The sequence below is a fragment of the Blennius ocellaris genome (genome assembly GCF_963422515.1).
Source record: "Blennius ocellaris genome assembly, chromosome: 10".
Lineage (NCBI taxonomy): Eukaryota > Metazoa > Chordata > Actinopteri > Blenniiformes > Blenniidae > Blennius > Blennius ocellaris.
Genome location: NC_137659.1, coordinates 6,038,423 through 6,055,727, shown reverse-complemented (window position 1 = coordinate 6,055,727; position 17,305 = coordinate 6,038,423). Strand labels below are relative to the sequence as shown.

The window sequence follows — 17,305 nt, the reverse complement described above, 5'->3', positions numbered from 1 at the left end:
CATGACTGCTTTAATAAACAAGCAGAAAGGTTATTTTTCTATCTTGAAAAAACAGGCAAAAGCTGGGCTTCACACCATGTCTCCAGAAACATTAGCCCGTTTAACATGTTTAAACTGCCGTGAAGCTGAGCAGCAGAGGGTTTTTTGAGCCATTTGAATAAGGTGTGTCAGAGCAGGAAGACATCCAAACCATCAAACCAGGAATAATGAACACTGCCACCAGGTTCTTCTGCATAACGAACCGCAATCGCTGTAAACCTGTATCCCAATTGTGACTAAAATATAGACACTTTTAACACATATTTAATGACGCATTGTGTCTAAGTGTCAGCTTGCATTGTTACCAGGTGCACAAATACTGGTTGGTTTCAAGAAGAAGTTTGTGTTTTGAACATAACGTGGCTAAAATGGCCCGAGAAACATACAGGATCCAAAGACCGTGGCACAAATGTCACCACTGGGAGCCACCAAACAGATGTATTATAAATGTTAGTTAATTCAACCAAAAATACAGGTTCATCTTTTCATTATTCATGTCTTTATTATGGTGCATGTTGCTTTTTCTCACTGTATCTTCTGTGACTGGATGATTTGAGTAAATCTGCAACCAATCAATGAAAGAGGCTTAATTTTATGACGTGGAACATTATCTGAATTTGATGTCCTCAAATCTCTGATATGTGACAAGGTGCACCAAACATTTAATGCCAGAGGAAAACCCAAAAGCTGTGCTGGATTTTCTTTTATTTGTGGAAGGTATGGAGGCAGATTTGTACCAGCAAACATGTAACTACTGGTTACATGCCTCAAAGTAACTAGGTAAATCACTTCTAAACACACCCCTTAAGATTTGAGATTTATGAAAAATTGCAATAATTATTGCATTAAAATATTTCTTGGGACGTTCTAAACTCAAGCCTTGAAATGCATTGCATGATAAGACATAGTTTCATGGAGTTTAAGTGCCTACATGGGGAGAAAAGGATTTTTTTTTACTGTGCTACAAGTCAGTTATGCTGTCCCCCCTTATTTCCATGCATGTCTACTCTTTAAAAATTCTGTCCTGTGAAGCAACTGGATCTTTTAATTTCCCCACAATACACAGGTAGAAGTTTTGAATGAGGTTCCAGCCTTGGAAGTCTGCATTTTAAAGTGACTTACATTTTTTGTTCCCCCCCCCCCCCCCCCCCCCCGAGTGAGAATGAACCCTAAAGATTTCCATTATAAACCACACTTTGCATAGGTAGTACACAATATAACCACACAATGGACTTCTGTTCTTTTTATTAAAAGTTTGGTATCAATATCACTCTGTCCAATTAAAATACCTGTGACCCTCTCGAATCACAACAGGGGCTCTCCAGATCTGTGATTGTATGGACAAGTCATTCATGTCTGAATCATTTCAAATATTCCTTTAAAGTGTATGGAGATGGAAAAAAAAAAAAGTCAGTGCCACAGAAAACCAAAATAAGTTACATACATTAGTCTGGATTTATGTCATTTCGATTCACGTGTTGTATGTGCTGTGTTTAACAGGGCTCAGAGGAGAAACTCAATCTCAAGCAATGGATTTAAAGCTGAATGGATATTTATAAACGCCCCCCCCCCGCCCCGATGTGTCCTGTTTAGCATCGTCTCAAAAAGATCTACCGTCTAAACACTAACAGACAACCACTTTCCAAAGAGAATCAGAAAAATAGCACACATGAAGATAGAAAGGGGGAGAAAGAAAAATGCAAAAAACAGCAGGTGACAGCTCTGTAATTACAAAATGAGGAATGAACTTTAGTCAGAAACCCTTTCGAATCAATCCAGTAGTTCTGGGGTAAGAATGAAAGACACCGTGTCCATGGACACCCCCTTTCCCCTAATTACTACATTAGACTCCCGTGTTGTGTTGTGTCCAGATCGCAGGGAAAGGATGCACAGCAGCCACAATACCCCTGGGAAGTGCAGGACAGAGTTTCTGAAGGAGGGGCAGGAAAGAAAATTCTCTGGCCACACCTCCTCAAAGCTCATCTTTTTTTTTCGTGGCTTCCTCCTCCAAAGTATTTGCTTCCTCAGCGTCTTCTTTTGCGTCCTCATCCTCCTCCTCCTCTTCCTCCTCCTCCGGATCTTCCTCTTCTTCGTCACCTTCAGTCTCCTGCTCTTTGTTCTTCTCCTCCTCCTCTTTTCGTTTCAAGTCATCCTGCTCCTGCTTCATTTTCCTCTCGGGCTCCTGGAAACATTCACACAACCACCACATTTTAAACATTTCACGTCACAGATAATGGGCATGTGATGTTTCACAAAAGATAAGTCACATCACTTAAAAATAATAATACCACACCTTTGTCACGCCCCAGGTCTCCTTTCCAATGTCTTCCGCCTCCTTCACATCGTCAGTAATCAGGAAATTGTCAAAGATGGTACCAGATTTCACCTGTGATAGTGACATGTTGCCGAGTAAATGAAGCGTGGAAACGACCACAGCGTCACCATTCAAAGATGTACATTTTTTTCCCTCTCACCTGCCAGAGGTCAAGACCCAAAACGCTGATGCTGTCGAACTTGTAGATGTTGGAATCGGCACTGTACTCGGGATTGTCGATCTCAGGATGCACCCACTGGCCCTTGTAGTCGGGGTTGTCAATCTGTTTGGGCTTCCATTCTCCCTGTGATACAGCAAGGGAAAGAGGCAGTAAAAATCTAAATGGTCCTCAAATAGGAGCTGATTAAAGCTCTTTGCATGATTGTCAAGTTTTGGTTTACCTTGTACTCTGGGTTGGGGATCATCGGCGGCTCCCACTCTCCGTCCATATCCTCGTCCCAGTCCTCAGGCTTTTTGGCATCAGGATCTGGAATATTTTCAGGTTTGTCCCAATCCTAAAGCGGAGCGAAAGTTAAAATGAGTTCTCTGAAAACCTACATTTCCAATGAATGTTACACAGCAGAAATCCATTACTAAAACTATTCACCTCAGGCTTAGCGTCGGTAGCATCGTCGATTTTGGAGCGGTCGTCCCAGTCCTCAGGCTTCTTGGCTTCAGGGTCCTTGATTTGCTTTGGTGGCAGGAAATCCCAGTCCTCCTCAAGACTGCCCGATTCTACCTTCTCGTTGTCAATCTTCACTTCATAGGTCTGGTCTGGATTCAGGATCAGTGTGTAGAGATGGGTCAGCTCATCGTCCTAAAAGAGAATTTGATATTTGGATTAGGTCCAGTTCAAATGGAGGAGAAATAAAGTTTGCATTTCAGGATAAACATTAGAATTACCTTGCACTTGATCTCTTTCTTAATGAGGTGATTCTTGCCCTTGTAGTTAAAGATGACGTGGACTTTTTTGGTGCTGTAGCCGCAGATGTCCGGGCCTACGGGGAAACATTGTTAATTTTAATCTGTACTAAATATCAGGAACCAGGTCTGGCTGTAATTGGACTTCATGTGCACACCCATGACTCACCAAACATCATGTAGTAGCTGGATTCTCCATGCATGCCAGTCTGATCCAAGTCTGAGGGGAAGATTTTCACGTAGCCACCGCCGCAGTCGATCTTCTGCTCGTGTTTGACTGTAAACTGAATGACCACCGACTTGCCCTCGTTGCTGAAAGGCTCAAAACGAGCAGAGGTAGCGTAGAAACGAGCATCTTGGCTTGTCTGCAGACCTGAAGAGAAAGAACAAAATAGATTTAGATTACACAGAGAACTGTGTATCTAATATTTCTTAATGTCCATTTAAAGCGCTGAATAAGAGACATGAGTTTTGAAGGTGGCAATGTTAAGAGTTTCTGAATTAACAGGTAGATTCCAAAAATATGTTTTAGTGCCCTGGTATGCTGAATGGGTATTGCAGAATACTAGGGGAAACTGGCCAATCCCGCCAAGGGGAGGTCGCTGTTCAGGTTTTAAAAGATTCTTACTTCCTTGTTATGAGGCAATATCAATGGCCACCTTAACACTGGTACTTCAGACCTGGAAATGGCAACACATGGCAAAAGTGGGAAATTTCTAAAAATACTAGATCTTTACAGTCAAGACCTTGGCTACTTGAATACAAATTTAAACTTTCGCCTGATGGGTTTTTCTTTGTATTGCAAATGCAAATGACTGTTGGTAGTTTCCCTTTCATTTTAACTAATATTTAAGAAAACCAATGAGGAAGTAGCTTTTCAGGTCAAGTGCTTTTACGCACTGACAGTATTATCTGAAAGAACACAGTTTGAATGACTTACTCCTGGTATTGATCAACGTTTGAGATATGCACTTCATTATACGGGTTTAGTAAATGTACCTTTATCTTTCTCCGCATCTCCATAGAAATCCCCAGCAGTGAGTTTCCACTCTCCATAGTCAGATTTGTGTTTGGAGTTCACCCAGCGACTTTTCCATGCATCTTTAAAAAGAAAATGACATGTTTAATGAGCAGAGAATTGATAGATTAACCACAATCATCGAAAGAGAAATGACAATTCCACCATTATCTTAATCCTGAGGAGGGTTAAATTAGCTTGATTGGCTGAGGTTTTTTTTTTTTTTTTTTCCCTTGCAACTTGGGCCGCAATTACTAACCTGAAGGATGACACGGACATATCACAGGTTAGCTTTGAGGCTAATAAGTTCATAACTCGAAAACAATCATGTTTACCATCGAATAACCTGTTTAAATGATGCATAAGTGACAGAAACGTCGATGTAACCAGCCAAATGAATCAACGCTAACCTCGTGCTCCCTTCAACGTTTCTCATCCAAAGGAAAAAAAAAAAAAAAACTCACCCCCGTCCGTGAACTCCTCCCGAAAATAGACCGTCGCGTGCACACAGCACGCGGCCAGTGTCACCGCCAGCACGGCCAAAACTTGCATTTTTCCCATTTCCCACCTTGGAAGTCGCGGGGCTCAAGGAGGTCGATGCTACGCAGAGAAACGGACTGCGATGATCCCCGGACGGAAGCGGAGGGGCGATATTTCAGAGAGGCTCCGGCGAACAGATGTCTGCCCACCATTGGCTGGGCGCAGCGCGTGCCTGGACCAATCAGAGTGGACCACGAGACACTCGTCAGTTCCAGAGCCTTTCCTTCAAGAGCAGTTCATCAGACTGACCAGCAGGGGCCGTCAAAGTCAGCAGAGCAGAGTGCACCCACCAGTCACTGTTCAGCCGGTTCAGCCCACCCATCTGACCCCTGTTCACCCAGGATTTCCCCTCTTTACCTCATAGTTTAGATCATATGTGTATACAGATAAACTATATGTAAATTCGTTGCTCATAGAATATATTTAAACTATAGCAGGTCGACTGGAAGAAGTCTGGCCAAGCCTCATCGACCTGATTTGATTGTTATGATAGCATCCTGCTTGAAGGAACATACATGGATTCTATTACAGAAACATTATAAAACACCCAAAAGCCCTCCCTGTAAGTGTAATTCAGGAGTGTCAAACGTCCAGCCCGTAGTGGCCTGCCAGAGAGTCCAATCCTGCCAGCAAGACCAAATTCACCATCTGTGAGAAGTTATGACAGTATCTGTAATATATTTAATTTACACAGTCTAATTTATACTTGATTGATTCTCAAAGCTTCATATTTAGTTTCCCTGTAAAAAGTTGATATTTTACATAGAATCAGATGTGTGATGGTTTTTTTTAATCAAATGGAGATAGGCATTTTTTTGTCTTAAAACTGTGTGTATTGATGCATGTTGAGCATATTGAGCCATGTGACAGAAGCACAATAGAGAAAATATGTTATGTAATATTTAAGAAATTAAAAAAAAATATCAGAGGATCTTCATGGGAGCCTCTTTTTGTGTGTTATAAGAATCGCCTCAAATAAAAGAGCTGCAATCTCATAATCTTTTAAATTATACTCAACATTTACTCAAACTACTTCAGTTAACTTCAGACTATTAAACATTATCAGCTTAAATGACAGAAAACAGAAACACTTTGACCTTTTTACAATGCTTTTTTTGATTAGTAATGATGGTACTCATATCTGTTTATCCTTATATCTAAAACCAGCTTAACAACATCAAGGACATAAAAGAAAATGATAATGAACACAGTATGAAAATTAAGTGGCACAGGGAGGAGGTTCTTCAGCTTTAGTTTAAAGAAGTTGACAAAACAGGTTCATCTGATGCCTAAAGTGAGAGAGATTAACACTGGCGGAACATCTTTTCCTGACCTTTGAGACATTTAAATGTCAATACTGCAAGAGTGCAAAGTTACTATGGGTAGGCAGATCAGGGTTTGAACAACAAGATGAGTCAGATAAGGAAAACAATTATCCTAATGGACCATTTATTCTTTTTTTTTTTAACATATACAAACAAAAAGAAATACAAACGTTAGAATTTCCACTTAGATTACTTTCAGGGCTCGATTGCTCTTTTTGTCTGTGGAATACCATAAAATGAGAGAAGTTTACTAATGGATTAAACATCAGAAAGAAACAATGATGATTGAAGAAGCACAAATCAGATTCGCTCCCACCCACCCTGGTAGGCATCTCCTCAATACACAGCTGGACACTGAAGTGGGTCGGTGTAGCAAAGGTCTTGTTTGGATGCTACAGGTCCATCATGTCGTCCACTGCCTCACAATGGAGGAGCTGATCAGAAGACCCTCTGACTGACCAACAGAAGCTTGGATAATCTCTTTTGGCTTTACTTCACTCGGTGGGAGATGTTTGTCGTTAAGGTGAGGTCAGCTGAGATGTGCACACAAAAATGGGCTCTCTGCCTCTTTGCCCTGTATGCAAAGGGCAGTGTTCAGTGTGCTCAATAAATAAACTGCCTATTTACATGTTGTGCTGACGTTTTTTGGACGCTCTCCGGACAAAATAAAACCGGTCATTCCTACGGTTTCCATCCCTTCAGGTCACTTCATGATGTGCATGTAAAGAATAACAACCTGCATCCGTCAAAAATGTATTAATGTCTTCATCTCCAGATTTCTTATTCTTCCAGCCACAATCCGATCTTCAAAGGTCGCCATTTTACAGTCTCCATTCATCTTCAAAATAACCTTTATGATGATAGCAAATTGACAAGCTCCTTACTTGCTTTCATAAAACATAATTTTATATGCAACATTTTACAAACTCGATGGTTCTTAGATTTCTTGGGCCTCAATTGTTGTCAATTCATTAAATTGTGACTTTTGAAATTAGTAAAACAAACCACTTAAGTTATAATCACTGTAAAAATCCAATGTATTCCACAATTAAAGGATTTTTTTATATTAAATGATTAAGTACTATTAATCCATCCTCGTAATGTTTTACTTCATCAGTAATAAGGAAAGCACTCGTGAAAATTATTAGGGACAAGTATTGCAATGCAAATAGATAGATAGGACAGACAGACAGGCAGACAGACAAAGTGGCACCCACACAAACAAACAAACAAACAAACAAATAAATAAACGTCACATTGTTTTATGCTACATACTTGTTAACCAAGAGACAAACAAACAAACTCTTGGTTGGAGAGCTCAGTACCGAAGATCAACTAATGCTATTTGAATTAAAATATAGAATGTGAAGCATTAAGAAACATATCAAAAGTAATGAATGTGTAATTAGCGGACGGAGGGAGCGAACGAATGAGGAAGGAGCGAACGAATAAAAAAGCCAGAGCAGTTGGGTCCCTTTCCAGTCAAAAATAAGAAAAAGATCAATTAAAGCACAGCACTCGCGAGTAGAATTATGGTTGTAGCTGTTTTTGCTCATGGGCGGATGTTTACAACAGAAATCTTGTTTCCTGCTTATTAGGAGTTTTACGGCCCAACGTCACTTCCGTTTTGTCAAGCTTAATTTTTCCAGGCAGGTTGTTTATGCTCAGATGATCGCTTTTCACAAAGAAGAAGGCCTGGCTGGGATGACAGCGTTAAGAGAAGACTTTTAACAGAAGTGACTCTAAAACAAACCGTCGCGGAGCCGCAGAGCCACCAGCAGCGGCGGATCGTGGAGTGTTTGACCGGACTCAGGATGTCTTTCCCGGGCTCCTTCGGCTCGCATCTCGCTGCCATCATGGACGTGCTGGCAAAAGCCGCGGTGGTCGAAATCACCAAGCTGGTGGAGGATGGCGGGCTGGTGCTGAGGAAGGAGATCTGTCGGAGGGACGGCGAGATCCAGGAGCTCAGGAGGAGTCTGAAGATGGTGGAGGAGGAACTCTGCAAAGCTCAGGACGAGATCCTGCAGAAAGGTGAGGACCAGCGGGAAGCCCAGCCAACAACACTGAGGGTCAGGGTGTTTGGGATACAGTAGAGGAGTGGTGAGCACTCTCACCTCACACTAACACAATACCGGGTTTGAATCTGTTCAGGACATTTCTCCAGCGGAATCCAATAACCTCATTTTCATAAAGGAATCTGTGTCTGTCACTCCAGCAGCCATAGATAATTGGGATCTTCACTTCAGTCAAATACTGGGACTGTTTGCACTTTTCCACTCAGATAAAGTAGTTTTGGTAAAGCTTCTTTAACAGCTGCAATCAGTCTTTTATTACAGTCAGAGCCACCGGGACTACCATGTTTCCTCTTGTAAATCGGCTGATTTATGCAAACAATATATGAAATTTCACTGCTGAATCATGCACAGCATGTGATTACAGTCATAAGAGCATGTACAGAAGAGCACTGCCCTTTTATATCATCTGAACATTGCAGTATGTGCCCTCGGTGACTGAGTGCAAAGCAGTTCTGTGTCCCCGATTTCTCACAAAACCGTAAATTGAGTCACTGCTGGTATGTGATAATAATTGACTATCAACTGTGTTCTTTGGTCTGGGGATGAACATTAACTGATTTTTATGAGCACACATGGATCAGTCTCAGTGTAAATCAGTCATTCACAAAAGTAATCCACTTGCCTCTTTGAACCAGTAGAAATACTTTAACACTGACTTTCAACGTGAGTTAGTTAGTTTTTTGACGATTAAAAAAAATCAAATACTTTCATCATTACAGTTCAGATGTGGGTCCATGTATAAATTTAAGTTATATGCAACTCCTTCTTCTCAGGCTTGAAACCAACCAGCAGTAAACAGTGTTGACGACTTCTGTCTGTTTCTTTTTCCTTTCTTTTGCAGAAAAAGTAGACCAGGAGACAAACACCATGTACTTCGAACACAGAAGTGCTGATCCGCTCTGGCCGCCTCCGGACGGATCAAACGAGAGCGTCAACATCCGGCTGGTGGTAAAACCCGAGCCGGCGGACGAAGTTGCCGCCATGGAAACCAATAAAGACTGCGCGGTGACGGCAGACTTCGGAGCGGCCCAGCAGGAGGACTCGCTCTGGGCTGCCTCGGCCGCGATGCCGCAGCACGTTCAGATGTTCCCCTCTCACGCCGGGCAGTACCCTGCTCCCGGTAACGCGGACAGCTCCTTCGACCCTCAGGCCATTACAGCGCAGGAGATCATCGCCGACTGCTTAAGTGTGCCTGTCAAATTAGAAATGGGAAGTTCCTCTCCGTGCATGAAAAGCGTCACATCGGAGTCGGCTCAAAATGAACCTTTCAGACACGTTTCGCATCCTCACTTCAGTCCGGACAAGTGCCTGCAGTCTGTGTTGCAGCAGGCTGGCCCGTCGCCAGCGATGCCTCCTGCACAGAGACTGAGTTTTCACACCGAGGATTACCGCCATCACAGGAACAACCTGCGGGCGAAAAGGCCGACAAGCGTGTGGCGATCCAGTCACAAACTCTTTCTGTGCTCTGTGTGCAACAAGGGTTTCCTCCGCTTGTCTCAGCTGGAGGAACACAAGGCCTCCCACCAGGCTGTCAAACCCTTCCGGTGCCTGGAGTGCGGGAAGTCCTTCACGCAGAAGACGCGGCTGAAGACGCACCAGAGCGTGCACACGGGGGAGAGGCCATTCAGCTGCAAGATCTGCGGCAAGATGTTTTCCAGGCAGGACAATTGCCTGAGACACGAGCGGTTCCACAGCGGCACCAAGCCGTACAGCTGCAAGCAGTGTGGGAAGAGCTTCACCGTGCAGGGAAACCTCAAAATACACCAGGAGATTCACCTGCAGGGGTATTAGATATCGATTGATTTTCCACTTGTAGTCATTGAACTTGTTGATGGAAAATATTGTTTGATCACGTTGCTCTGAAGCAGGGGTGTCAAACACATTTTATTTCAGAGGACACATGCGTCCCAATTTAATCTTGAGTGGGATGGACCGGTAAAATAGTGCCCAAAAGACCTTCAAATTTTAAAAAATTTCTTTGTTGTGGTGCAGAGTATACATGATGAAAAAGGAATATTTTGCTAAAACCATAAAGTGGCTAATAAAAATTACATGTTTTGATTATTTAATGTATACATAGTCGGTTTGCTCATGCTCTCTAACTACACTTTCCCCATTATTGTGTGCCTGCTGCTTCTTGTTTTGTGCAGACGAGCTGCAGTCCACTTCCAGTCTCTGTATTTATTTTGCAGTGCACTTTATGCACTGGAGATTTCCCAATGAATTGTTTGTTGATGGAGAAAGAATCTTGCATTGTCTTTTTTATATATATAATAAACCAATAAACATGCTCCCTTGTTCTTGATGACTTTTTATAATCTTGACAGCTTACATTGGGCAGACAGAAACAAGAGAACTGAAGGATGGTCTATTTGAAATGTGCATGTTCTCCATGTGTCTTTTCTGCAGTTTCCTTCCATACCTATGTCCCACCTCCCAAAAAAAAACATGCAGTTTAGGCAAATTAGTCATTCTAAATGGACTTTGGAAAACTCTCCTGTGAGTACTTTACCCCCCCCCCCCCCAAAAAAAAAAAAAAAATGCGATATAGATGGATGATTAGCTTTCCCCCAGTTGAACTAAACTATTAAGGCTACTCTTGTACTCTTGGGGATTTTTTTGTGTAATAATGAAGATGTGTCTCTTTTTCAACTTTATTTAAATATATTTGTAGACATTTAAGTGTGCTATTATGCCAACGTCGATGTTCAGGGTTGAGAAATGTTGAAGACGCTGTAATTCTCATGCCAGGCCGCAAGATGACGCTGTTCTTTGTGTTTTCGTGATGAAGCCAGAACAGTCGTGTTGCGCAAGCGCATAGGTTTAGAGACTGTGGGCGTACTGCGCATGCACGGTACTCCTTGATTCAGAAAGTTGCGTCTTCCTGTTGACACGGAAACATCCCGAACAGCCAAAACACAATCAATGTGTAACGTTTGTCCTTTTGAAAAAAAACAGCTCTTGTATGAACAGCGCCCAGGTGTGTTCGTTTATACCGAGGTTGACCTCGCGGTCTGCATCATTTAGCTGCTGCTGGCTGAGTGTTGATAACACCACCCAGCTGAAACACCTGGCCGCATCGGGGGTGCAGCCCGCGGCCCGACGGATCAGTTTCGTGCCGCTCCCCGGGGGCTGGAGCCCCGTCGACTGCTTCGACACCCCCAGCCTTGCGACCATGTTGAGCGCCGTCGCCCTGCGAGCCCAGATCGCCTCCGTGATTGATGCCCTGTCCAAGGCAGCCGTGGCCGAGATCGCCCAGGTCGTGGAGGATGGCATGGTGGTGTTACGGCTGGAAATGTGTCAGCGGGACAACGAGATCAAGAAGCTGAAGGGCAACATCGAGGTGCTTCACGAAGAGCTGCGGGCGACGCAGCACGTGGGGAGCCTGCGACCACAGCACGGGAGGGACGGTGAGTCAAAACACTCCTCAAAACTACACCAAAACACTGCAGATCCGCCCTGTTAACACGGCAACAAGCTCTGAACACACAGGTCTCATCCTCATTCATACACTGACGGAGGACTCAGATGTTTGCATAAAGCAATAGCGTTTTCCTAGAGGGATTATTGTAGGATTAAATGGTGCTTTCCATGGCATCTCTGACGCACACATGAGGAGAACGACGTCTGTGTTGCCAGGTTGGGATTAATCCTCCAGCAGCAGAGCACCTTTCAGATGCTTTGATTTCCGAAAGCTGCAGGACTTCATCTATAAAGTGCATTCAGTGAATGTGCAAAGTGTTGCAAATAATGTAATATTTCCCATTAATACCAACCAGTCCACCCAGTTCAGCAGCTTAACCAAGAAAAAGAAAATAAAGAAGTAAACAATATTAATCAGATAAATGGCATCAAGGTGCACAGACAGCATCTCCTAGCATATGTTTTCCATCAGTAACAAGGCCAGAGATAGAATTTCTTTCCTCATTTTCTGTCTAAAATCCTGCACAAGCTAGTCTTTGGTCAGCTACTCTGGCTTGATCACCTTACTGTGTCCAGTTTGAAAGTTCTGCATGTGCATGCATGGATTTCCTCCCTTTTCACTGTCCAAAGATATGTGATTTAGGTTAGTTACTGACTTTAAAGCACCTTTTGGTGCATTTCAGTGATTGACCTGTCAATTGTAGCCATTGTATTCAAATATGGTTTGTGAAATTAAGGCAGAATTCTTACTGTAAATGGCTTAATATCACAAAAAAGTATTTCACACACTCTATACACATTTATTATTGCAATATCAATATGCATAATATACATGGTTGAAAAGATGAACTCTCTAAATACAACATGACATAATTTGAAAGAAAACTAGAATAAATTGTGATTAATTCATAAATTTTATTCCCTAATTCTTGCATAGCAGTTTTTGCAGAAGCAGAAAATCACAGAATTCAAGAACAACAAATGTCAGTCAGGAAATAGAAATGACTCTCAGGACTACCATGTTACAACTTTACTTACGGTGGCCGGGGGAGGTACAGGCAGATTGCATGTGGGTGTTTGGGTTTGTTTCTGTATGTGGCCCTACAACAAGAAACAATAATAATCAAACAAATGGACCACAAAGTTATCATAACAAAAATGTCCTAACATGTTAAGTCAAACCAGCATACAAAGCAAACACTCACCAATATGCATTTTTAATAACTGGCATATATGCTTTGTCAACAATGATGCTTTGCTGGATGTAAATATGCAAAACCAAAAATCCCCAGATAAATGCTAATTACCAAGTCTTGACAATAACATTAATTTATATGAATTTATATTAACATGACGATTGATATAAAACACAGAACTGAATCAGAATGTGAGAACTTCCAACAGTTAGTCAGAAATGACTTACAATTTCACAACTGTATTGTGTTTCCACAGAAATTCCGAGTTGCACAGGTGATGAGAGGAACTTGTTGGAGAAGGTGCCTCCTGAGGAGAGCAGCAGCGCCGGGCAGGTGAAATGTGAACCTGCTGAAGGAGGAAGCAAGGAGACCCCGAGGTCGCCCGGCAAATTCGGCGGCGGTCTGACTCTGTATGAGGGAGGCCAATGGGCAGCGACGAATGACACTGGGGGCAGCAACATGGACTACTTGAATCTCGGGGAGAGCCCGCTATCATGTGTCCCCGAGTCCTCGCTGGCGAATGGGCTGAGCGTTTCCGGCGGCAGCGCCGGCGGGCCCCAGCAGGGTCCCTTCAGCCGAGGGCTGCTGGGCTACAGCGTGCATCGTAACATGGTGCGGAGGAGGACGGCGAAGAGGCTCATCTTCAAGAAGGGCTTCTTCTGTCCGTACTGCGGCAAATATTTCGAGCGCATCGGACACCTCGAGAGGCACAAACGAATCCACACGGGCGAAAAGCCTTACCGCTGCGAGATCTGCGAGAAGCGCTTCAATCAGAAGTCGACCCTCAAGGAGCACATGAATATTCACACAAGACAGAATCAGTCCCGGCCCGAACACAAGCAGATCCCCGAGGTGAATCCTCACATCAGCACAGATCTCCCGGCGCAGGAGAGCCAGGCTCAAGCTGAGGCCAAATCCGAGGCCAAAGCCGATGACGCTGTTCCACCAAAGAAGGAAGACTCCCTCCCATCACCCGTGCAGATAAAGTCCGAGCCCGACGAGGAAAATATAACACAACCAGTGTTCCACGGAGGAAATGAGCAGACAAGGGAAGCAGCCGGCAACCTGGGCGAGAACTTCTCGGCATTCCAGCGGGACAACCAGCAGTGGATGTCCAGATTACAGAACAACCCGGAGCTGAGTGGCGCAGACTTTCTCCAAAGTCGGACGTCGTATCCTGGGATCACTCCGTTGCTCCCGCCGCCAGTCGAGGCATCCTGCAGCACTTTCTCTTTCCCTGGAAAGCCGTACGGGGAACTGAAAAACAACGTGATCCCACAGACGCCTTACAGACCGCCGGACACTCTGATGATGCCAAGCGAAGCGAACCTGTGCGGCATCGGAGAGTCCTCGCTGAATCACCCCCAACAGAGAAGTTGGTCCTTTCCCAGGATCAAACCAAAGAAATGCTTCGTTTGCTCGTATTGCAGCAAGGTGTTCGAGCGGGCCGGCCACCTGGAGAGACATTTACGAATCCACACAGGTGAGAAGCCGTACGGCTGCCACATCTGCGGGAAGTGCTTCAACCAGAAGAGCAGCCTCAAGAGCCACATGAAGACGCACAGAAACGGTGAGAGGCAAACCGAGGTTCAATGACCGAACGCAAAGAATTAAAATCTGCTTGTTGTCACAATAATCAGCATTGCAAACGACTGACTGAACCACCATACATTTGGTTTCGATGGATTAATTCTGCTTTGTCAACATATTTAGTCATTCAGATGAAGCCTCTGATGTCAGTCCATGAGGTCGATGTTTATGTGTGTCGAGAGAGAGAGGGCATACAGAGCATCATGTAGGAAGAAAAAAACAAAAACAAGCAAGGAAAATGAAAAGAAAAACGTGGAAAATCAAATTATATCTGGTGGCCACCAGGCAGAGGTAACAGAGACAAATACAGAAGCACACAAAATATAAAATATAAACCCTGATGCAGCTTCAATGTTCTGGAAGAAGAAATCCCAAGAGAAGATATTAACATCTACTAATGTGTTTTTGTTTATTGTAAATCATATTATTATAGTCTATCAAACAGCCCGAGTTTATTTCCCCAATGTTCAAAACATGCAAAGACTGTGATCTTGAGTTGAAGATAAAGTTGCATAGAAGAGTTTCATGCTTCATCGTGTGTTTACTGAAAGAAGTGAATACTCTCTTTTGATACGCTTTTCCTTTCCTCTCACAAGGTGAATCCACAGATGTCCTGGAGACGCACCACATGATGTTTACGATACCCGATAATAAGCAGCTGGACCCCCTGGCGGCACCGGCCACCCGACTGACGGCGTTAGAGGAGCAGTTACCGGGCCATTCGTACCGCGAAACGATCCCGGAAGAAGCGGTGCTGGTCAAACTGGAACCAAAGGAGGCTTTTCAGACTCAGGCGGGCGCGGAGGCCAGCGGGGGAGCAGCCATCCAAAGCCAGCTGTGGACGTCCGGGACTGAGAAGAGTAACGGCGTCCCTGAACAACCCGTCTGCGTGCTTCTACAAGACGTCAAATATCATCCTAATGAGCAGCTGGGATACATGTCGCCCACCAAAGATCTGACTTTCGTGGACGTCAAGGAACAGGATCAGTATTCCGTCATGGGGATGCAGCCGAGCTCCTCCGACATGAATCTGGCAGCGGAGCCACACGCACAGAACGTCCTCCACGTAGCGGCCGTGGACGATTACGGCGCCCTGGGTGACAGGACTCAGCACGGAGACATCTTCAGCTTTAATTTAACCGAGACCGGCGACCAGCAGGGCAACTGTGACACCGACATGCACAACAGTTTCATCTGTGCCAACTGCGGCCAAAGCTTTGTGAGCTTCGATATGTTCCAAAGGCACCATTGCGAGAAAGTGGCAGAGCAGTCGCTCAGCTGCGAGATCTGTGGAAAGACTTTCAATCAAATGGGCATCCTGAAGCTGCACCTTAAACTGCACGTCCACAAAAACCATTTGTACCATCCAGAGCAGGACAAATGATCTTTCAACACTATTTCCACAGTAGATATGAAGATATTATGTTATGTAATATTTATTTAATTTGCAGTATTGGTTAGGTGTATTTTTTTCTTTCTTATTTTCCATAGAAATTATGAATCGGTCTGACTTTTAAGTTCTCAAGAATGAAATGTTTTCCTGCTACTTGAATCTGCTCCATTTGCCACTTTGGGGGGGAATTAAAAAGTTATTTTGTTCAGAATGATTGAGTGTTATTGGCAGGGACTGTGAACACGAGTGTTTGTCACACAACTAATACAATGAGAAACCAAATATGTGGAGTGTCGTTTTAAACGGCACTCGATCACCATCACATAGTCCGATTTGAATGGATTGTCATTATTGTGCTTATGCAGACAAATCACATAGCATTACTGTTTTAGGGACAATACTTTGAGTTTAATGCAAAGGCTGTTTCAAATTCAAAAGAAATATGATGAACAATAATGTTGAAGACTGAATGAACATAATCCTGTAATATACCTAAGAATAGACCCAGAGCTGCTGGGGAACACATATTGTTTTGTTTAGTTTTTTTATAAAGGCTGGTAAGTTGTCATTTCTGTATCATGCCAAGATTTCAAACATAGTCCCTCAGGGATGCCTTTGGACACAAAACTGTCAAAAGTTAAATTACTGATATTTATTTTATAAGCATTTACAAGTTAGTAAATGCTGTTTTAGTTTGATGACGGTTAATAAATCAGTTTATTTCCAGTGTGGACAACTGTAAAACTAAAACCTCCACCCTGTTAAGTCAATGAAGCACTCTTAATCACACTGCTCACTGTCTCTCTCCTGTACACTTGAAGAGTCAATTAAGATTCTGAGAAGAAAGCTTTGTGTTTCTTGCCTTGTAATTCGATCCGATCCAGTGTGAGTGCCTACATTTTTCTCATGGGAAAGTTTTCCCATGGTGCCGTTCAAAACTGTGAGATAGAATTATTTCCTCCCCTTATTTTTCATTCAGATGTATTACTTTACAAGTTTTACTGTCAATCTGATAGCCACAGTCAGTGTAGCACAGTTCACTGTTATTATTGTATTTTGCATTATGTTTGAAAAGATGAATACAATAAAAATTGTTTTTTTTTTAATATGTATTTTTTTAAATGGAATAAACTCACATTAGTGAGGGATGGGTCTAGAATTGTGGTGAGTTCAATGTTCATTTCATGAGAAATATTACAATATTTCACAATATCAGATGTTTTACTCACGACTACCCCTGCTACTGCTACTAATGATGATATTACTATTAGTCATATTAAAAACTTCTACTACTGATGATGCTGATGCAAGGCAAATTTATGTTATAGAGCAACATTCAGTCAATTCACTGTTTACAAAGAAATACATAAAATCAGTTAATAATTAATATTAATAATATACAACTACAAATACGACTTCTATTACTACTAATAAAATATTAATGACTTCGGTTATTTTAATGAATTTTTTC

The 17,305-nt window shown here is 43.0% G+C and overlaps 2 protein-coding genes across 2 annotated transcripts; one reads left to right on the top strand and one right to left on the bottom strand.

Moving 5' to 3' along the window:
* Positions 1–1,267: 1,267 nt before the first annotated feature.
* Positions 1,268–4,933, bottom strand: calr3b (calreticulin 3b). Its single transcript, XM_080503242.1, has 9 exons — positions 4,757–4,933; positions 4,274–4,375; positions 3,444–3,647; positions 3,257–3,351; positions 2,961–3,170; positions 2,755–2,868; positions 2,514–2,657; positions 2,333–2,425; positions 1,268–2,221 (listed from the first exon to the last, which is right to left on the bottom strand). Exons 1-9 carry the CDS (start codon positions 4,851–4,853, stop codon positions 2,012–2,014), a joined length of 1,269 nt encoding a protein of 422 aa, XP_080359368.1. The 5' UTR covers positions 4,854–4,933; the 3' UTR covers positions 1,268–2,011.
* A 2,988-nt stretch (positions 4,934–7,921) lies between these two features.
* Positions 7,922–10,081, top strand: LOC308135106 (uncharacterized protein). Its single transcript, XM_080502980.1, has 2 exons — positions 7,922–8,188; positions 9,074–10,081. Exons 1-2 carry the CDS (start codon positions 7,972–7,974, stop codon positions 10,021–10,023), a joined length of 1,167 nt encoding a protein of 388 aa, XP_080359106.1. The 5' UTR covers positions 7,922–7,971; the 3' UTR covers positions 10,024–10,081.
* Positions 10,082–17,305: the final 7,224 nt, after the last annotated feature.